At 37.0% G+C, this 7,343-nt stretch overlaps 1 protein-coding gene across 1 annotated transcript; it reads right to left on the bottom strand.

Annotated features, from left to right (window-relative positions):
- Positions 1 to 3,919: 3,919 nt before the first annotated feature.
- smim13 (small integral membrane protein 13) lies at positions 3,920 to 7,232 on the bottom strand. Its single transcript, XM_056741531.1, has 3 exons — positions 7,039 to 7,232; positions 6,033 to 6,123; positions 3,920 to 4,850 (listed from the first exon to the last, which is right to left on the bottom strand). The coding sequence occupies exons 2-3, from the start codon at positions 6,106 to 6,108 to the stop codon at positions 4,660 to 4,662; spliced, it is 267 nt and encodes an 88-aa protein (XP_056597509.1). The 5' UTR covers positions 6,109 to 6,123; positions 7,039 to 7,232; the 3' UTR covers positions 3,920 to 4,659.
- Between the last annotated feature and the right edge of the window lie 111 nt (positions 7,233 to 7,343).

The raw sequence follows: 7,343 nt of genomic DNA, 5'->3' as shown, positions 1-7,343 counted from the left end.
TTTACATAACCAAATGTCGCAGCCAATCCATAATTCCAGATCAGATGATCCAATTGGACCGAGATAATCTGATAAAAACCCTTTAGATGGATGTGAAGTATCCCACACCACCTCTTTGGCCTGTGTGACTAATACTTTCCATTCCACGCAGTCATGAAATGAGAATTTATCATCACCGGCGGTGAGTGTTACAGCCGCACTAAAGGGATTGAAGCAGAATTGCCACATCAGATTAGCATTAGCATTAACCTGCTCTTTAGATGAACGTCACATGTCAGTAACCTAAATCTCATTTTGTGAGTTTTATTACACCGTCCCATCTGACTGGCCTTGGAGGGTAATTTGTTGTTTTGACGATGTTTTTTACAGATGTATAAAGTGAGCACATGTTTATGTCTGTGGCCTGTGGTTGGATGAGATGAAGGACATTAGATCATGAAGCAGGTGCTCTGGATCACCAGCCATGAATAACAGCAAATGTTTGATAGATCGCGTCGTACTCCGCGGTTTGATTCAATACTAGCACATTATATTGTGTGTTTTACATGTACACAGCCTAAATAGAAAGGGATGTGGCCGGTCTAAATGTGCACATAAATCCACAGGAATAGAGTTTGCAAATGACCTCAGTTTTTATAGTTAAAGTCTTTATTTACATGGCTTCATATTAAAAACACTAACCCATGTGCCGGTGTTCTGGTTCTCTGTGATACGTGTTCAGTTTGTGCTACCTCCCATACGAAGCATAATTCAATTCAGTTTTATTTATGTTGCATTTTAGACCAAAAAAAATAAATAAACCAAAGTTAGTATTAGGATTAAAATAACAAGGGTCCAAAGCAAAACATTAGACTAAACTAAACCTTAAACCTCAAGTCAGTGGGAGGGTAGACTGGCACATTCTAATGTTAGTGCAAAATGTCAGAACACTGTCATTTAATTTCACAATATATCGTGATAATGAATATTGTTATCGTGCACATTTCAGAATACTGCGAATAGTACCTTAAATTCTCAATTATCTGAATTTTTCATATTTCCAGAATGCACAGTTGCTTCTTTTCCATCAACCGGCTCAAACAGTTAAAGAGCTGAATAAAACTGCTGGACTCGAGTATAAAGCAGACATAACATGACAGTGACTAAAGCATAATAAAATCACAGATTCTGTTAGAGTAAAACAAAGGTGAAATCTTATACATTTCTGTGTAGTAAAAGAAGCCAGAAAATTTGGCTGAAATGTTTGACTTGTTATTGGTTAGTTCTAGCGTAATTGCTTTAATATTAAAGGTTTTTTATTAAGCTGCCAAAATTCCATTATGAGGACAACACCGAAGTTTTCAAGCTTTCCAATCTGTCCTAGTAAAAAAATATTGTGATAATACCGTAGTACATTTACATTTATGCATTAGGCAGATTCTTTTATTCAAAGTGACTTACATTGTATGATACATTTGTTTCTATTGATGTCCAATCTCTGGGATCAGGAATGCTAGAAGTGAAAAGTATCGTGCACAATGATAAAAGACCCTTCAATTATGGTGATGTTAAAACTAGTCATTTTAAAACACTCAATATGCATTTTTACATCATTTCTGGTGCACCCTGACTACTTTTCCTACAACAAAAATCTTAACTAAAGTATTTGTAAACATAAACCGATGCTTGACACAATGAAACTCAGGTTCAAAACAACATTTTGCATCGTGACCTTGAGGCCTTTCAGTCCTTCCTAAACTTTAGAGTTAAATGTCAGAACGTGTTCATTCATGTGAATGTGTGAGTTGTTGGTCATTCCTTTGCAGGTTTTATGTCTGTTGTGTCAGGAAGGGTAATGTACGCTCAACACCGGGCACGAAGGAATGCCAACCGCTTCAAACCGGCTGTGAAAGCCTCTGTATCTACTGGCTACAAATGACACTTAACTAATGACTTGAACATTTTTCGCATTCAGGACTGAGTTCTCAATGTTTAATGAAACTTTCTCAAGTCTCGCTTCTTTGTAACCCTGTGGAGAAGAGCGCGCTGTAAATTCTCCCAACCACTCTTTTCTGGTGATTTATCTTTCTTTTATAATGGCATCAGGGGCTGTGTGGTATTTGACTCGAGTCGGATCTGTGTCCAATTCAAGAGCTCACACAGGGACGGGCGAGTTACCCAATCAATGTTTCATACTAAATAAGCCAAATCCAAAAACACGAGAACAGACACTCCTGCAGGTGCACTTAATGGAAACAACACTATTCACTTTAAAGATGTTGTATTCTGAAATACTCCGAGAACACATCTCTCCTGTGTCACACATGAGGTGTGATGGTGATGCTGATGCTGAGGCTTTAATCTTCTGCAGGAAAGTGAGAATACACAGAAAAAGTGAAGTGCAATGTCTGACCTGTGAATAGAGCAGCGAGCAGAGCCGATCTGGAGAGTTTTGTGTGGCGCACCACAAGCATTTCCTGTGAAGTATTCTAAGGCCTCAGAATTACAGCTTCTGTGCACTCTTGCCTCCTTCATTGCCTGAAAGCTGCTGATATTTCCGTATGTCTCAGAATTCTGTGGGAAAATAGAGGGGTAGACACCTCTGTTTAAAAATATTGACTGACACTTTATGCATATGTGCATGAAGTCTTCATGTCTGGACAAACGTTTACTGACCTCTTTCATTTGGTTTAACCAGCATATAGTGTATACTTTATCATGTTGTAAAAATATGTATGGATAGAGCAGCATATGGGTTCTTTAAAAACATCGCAGCACCAAAATTAAAGCAGCTTTAAGCATTATTTGTCAATACGATTTGCATTGACTCAGTTAACTATGAGACATACATCTGTATTCCAGTAGGGGGCGTAAATGCCTCAAAAAGCCGGACCGCTTTTGATTTTTCGATTTTGTCTTACTTTGAAATTTTCACATTTATAATCACTTTATTATTTTAATTTTACATTTTCTGATATTAAGTCATGTTACGTCAACTGTTTGATAACTTAATTCATTAACACCCAGATATGGGTATAAAATACTGCAAAATCGAGCAGTATTTTAATAGGTTTATTCTTATATCGTTTTTGTCAAAGGTTTATTACAGCTGTCGATTATTATAGGATATATTTTATGTTTTAAACGTCTTGAAGCTTCGTTAAGCAGGTGTGTGATTTGTTTTGCAATACTGCCACCTTGTGGGCCGTTTTAGTAGTGCATCAAAAATTTTCAAGAGTCTTTAAAATTCATCAATGCAACAGAGCTACCGAGCAAGTCTAAACTGGGACGAGATCATGACAAGACAAAGATTATTATAGTGCAAAAAAATACCTGAGAAGAAAATCTATTTCTGAAATAACCATTAAAGCAGATGAACATACACACGTGACCGGATTACTGCGCCACTGAGTCTGTGAAGAACTACATTGCTCGGCGGAAGAATAATAATTGTATCAAAAATTCTAAAATTGTTGTTTATTTTATGAACCCTTTATATGTATATCAAATAACGGGTTATTACTTTATCACTATATATATATATATATATATATATATATATAAACGTTTCTTATTGTAAATACTAAGAAGGATTAACAACACTTTTTTCAGCCCTAAAAACGCTTCATTAGCCTGCATCTATGGTTGCCTAGCAACACAGCAACCTGTCGGGATGAGTTTAGTTTAGTTTCAACATGAGATAACTCTATTTTTAATATCATGTTTTTATTATGTTTTATTGTGTTAGTCAGCTGTATTTTTGAAAGTACAACTCATTTTGGAGCCAAACTCAAAATTGTGTTACGAACTTTGTATTGCTGTGCCAAATTGTATTACGAACCTTTGATCTGTTAAAAAGTAGATGTATTTATTTATAAACTATTTGTATATTTATCACCAAAAAGGTCAGGTGATTAAGCAAAAGACAAGAACTTCAGAGTGGTTTTATGAAATGTATTTTTTATGAAGGGAAAAATCAACTGCCCAAAAAAAACATAATGAGTGACGTAACCTTTAATTACAGTCACAGGTTTTGTGTGAATACCCACAAATTTTAGGCAGGTCCAGGCTGATCTAAGGTCAGTGTGGCTGTAAAGCTTTTAGAAAGCTGGTGATGACAGATACATCTGAGATCAGCAAAACGTGAACAGCCATCTTACAGCACTAAAGCCTGAAGAAACCAGAACTGCACGGGACATTTTATAACATCATCACCTTCCTAATGGGGTGATTCTTAACATCAATTTGTCACTTCTACTCGAAATAAAACTGAAGTTTCATTGCACTCACTGAAGACATGTCAGTATGAATAGTGATGGTGTTAAGCCAACAGAAACGTTGGATGTTTGGTTGTCAGCTGCTATCAGATTTGAACAGGTCAGTTAAAGTTAACATATATGACGCTCACAGGTGAATATATTTAACTGTTTTCCGGGCCTGGATGAGGGTAGCAGCGTGTTAGTTGGGATGTGAATGTGAGGTTGAGCTGGAATTCACATGTTTGTTCAGACAACAAAACTTTAAGTGTCCGAGTTCATATCGTGTCATATCCAAACCCAGTGAGGGAACCAGTGTAACCATGACGACTGATGTAGAGGAGAGCACAGCAGCTGATGGAGGTCTGGTCCAATGCATGATTTCAGCCGAAAATAAGAAAGCGATCATTGGACGTGCGGGTCTTCATGTAGTGCTGTCAGGAGGGGCGATCCTTTGGCGAGCCGTCTTGGGTCGGTGGCGGGGCGTCGGGGGCGAGCTGCGTTCACTCTCTGACTCAGAAGGCTCGGTTTCTGTCTGCGGTGAACCCGTGTCGCCCACCATCTCCCGCAGGAACTTAAACTTGGATAGGAAGAGCTGCCACACCACGTACCACCCTGCAGAGGAGACGGAAAGATCGACTTCATTTAATACGCTGTATTTGCCTTTCAAGGTTCACAGGTTTGCCTTCGATTTGCATTTTTATCTTCACAACCATAGAGCGGATCTGATTCTGGATTATATACAATCATTTGCATCTTTCTTGTGATAAGCACAGATTCACATGACATTTGCAAAATGACACACGGCTTAATGCAATCCAGGAGCTAGAACCTTTCAGACAGAGTTTGTTCATATTAAATTGATTTTGGATTAAATATGTTCTCGGTGGTTTTGGTATTCGCAACAATAAAGGAAGATTCTTTCAAGTTCAGGACAGTCAATGCTGTGACCTACTGGGATCTGAGCCGAGGTTGGCTTTGACATGACAGTGCAGAACGGTTTCTCAAATGACAAACTGCACACTTATGTAAGGTGTCTACAGTACAATACAGTAAAGTATATTACAGTCCTGTGTTTACTGCCACAAGCCCACCATACATTCACAGAGACCTTGACTTAAGTCAACACCGAGTTCTTCGTGTGCTGTTGAAATCAAACCTGCTGACCGTGATCAAACCAGCTCTATTTTTGCAATGCTTGACTGTACAGATCGTGTTCTTACACATGGGGAGACATTTCAAGGCTATGAACTTACCAAAAATCTTGTAACTATAAGTGTAACTGTAGATACGTGACAAAGTTCATGACTATCAGATCTCATGTTCAAGCAAGCACTACTTTGGACTTTAGAGAATTACTCCACGTGTGTGTTTGTACATAAAGGCCTTTTAGATATAAGGCCCTAAATTGCATTTCTAAACTTTTTGTAAATGAACTTTCTGAGATCAACGATTTAACCAAGTGGTGTCATGGAATTTTTTTAGTGACTGTATAATTTCAGATAACCTGAAGGACACATTATTGTCAGAAAGTCTGTTTTCTTCTGTAATACACAAGCATACTCCTAAAACTTGCTATTGTGGTTCTACAAGTATAAATTAAGATACCCTGAAGGACATATCATTATCAGAATTTACTTGTTTTCTTCTGCTTTAGAGTCTGCATACTCATAAAACTTGCTATTGTGGTTCTACAAGTTTTGTTGTCTGTGTGATGAATTGCTCGTGATGTTGTTCACCTGCAAGTCACTTTGGATGAAAGCATAAACGAATAGGGCGGGTTTGAGGGACACTTACCAAACAGCATAAAGAGCAGGACACATATCAGCGTGGCCACGATCACCAGCACTGTGAGACCAACACTCTGCCACATTCTCCCTCTTCTTTCCTTAAATCCAAACCAGACAAAACCATAATCAGCACATAAACGCATCCCTACAGTAACCTTATGTTTAATATGAATTTCTGATATCAAGATGATATGTGCCATTCCTTATGAAAGTTAACCACGGTGTAGTGTTTATAGTAAAACCCTACCTGTAACCATGAATCAACACTAAAGTAGCTATAGTTTAATCATGATATTTCTATCAAAACTATGGTGATACAAATATTTTTCAATTTGCCAAAAATTACACTTGGTCAGTTTTTCTAATGAATGTGATATAACAATACTGAATCATAAATGGTATTTGTTCATTATAATCACATCGGACACAGATAATACAATCATACAATACCATCATGGATTTTCAAAGTCAAGTACCTAATATGAGTATAATGTAAATATCATGGTAGATAATTGTATTGTTACCAATAACGTGATAAAACAACCATATTATATAAATATAAAATAATATAACCATCTAAATTTGAACATATGAAATATATGAAAAAAATATATGCAGGATATATGCATGTGGTAAATAATAATTCAAATTAAGATCATTTCCAAAATGAGATAACTCAAAAATCATGTTTTTTTATTGTACATTCCAATATTAATCAAACTACAGTTGATTTGTTTTGGATTTGAGCCGTCATAACTCAAAAAATACAGCTAACTAACACACAATAAAAACATGACATAATAAAAACATTGATTTTTTAATCAGTTGTCTCATTTTGGAACCAAACAAATATACAAAAGTACCGTAATTTGTTATAAGGGAAACTTAATTCTCAAGTTTGGTTTAGATATCTTTAGTTAATATACGGATATAGATTCATTTAACGTGTTAAATCTTAAAACCGACAGCACATGAAATGCACAAAGTGTTTATATGTTCGTTCATGATCACACCTTCAGTCGATCACGTCCACACAATCTTCACGCGGGATCCCGCACGTACGGACGCCGGTCACGCGTGTCATGGACGGCTCACAGATATTCTTCTTGTCTACATTATTGCGACATTAACAGAGAACAGAAAACAACTACAAGACAGCGATGTGAAGTCAACAACACGCTCAATCTGCCGGTGACCCGGAAGTGATTTTCCTTACAGTTGACCGCGTAGCATTGTGGGGTGTGTAGTCTTAGAGTGACTTTTTATATAATAGTCATTCTAAGATAAGGCAAAAAACTACCGTGATCATATATGAAGC

The sequence above is a fragment of the Triplophysa dalaica genome, chromosome 25 (genome assembly GCF_015846415.1).
Source record: "Triplophysa dalaica isolate WHDGS20190420 chromosome 25, ASM1584641v1, whole genome shotgun sequence".
NCBI classification, from domain to species: Eukaryota; Metazoa; Chordata; class Actinopteri; order Cypriniformes; family Nemacheilidae; genus Triplophysa; species Triplophysa dalaica.
The sequence above is the reverse complement of the archived record's forward strand: the minus strand, read 5'-3'. Positions and strand labels throughout refer to the sequence as shown.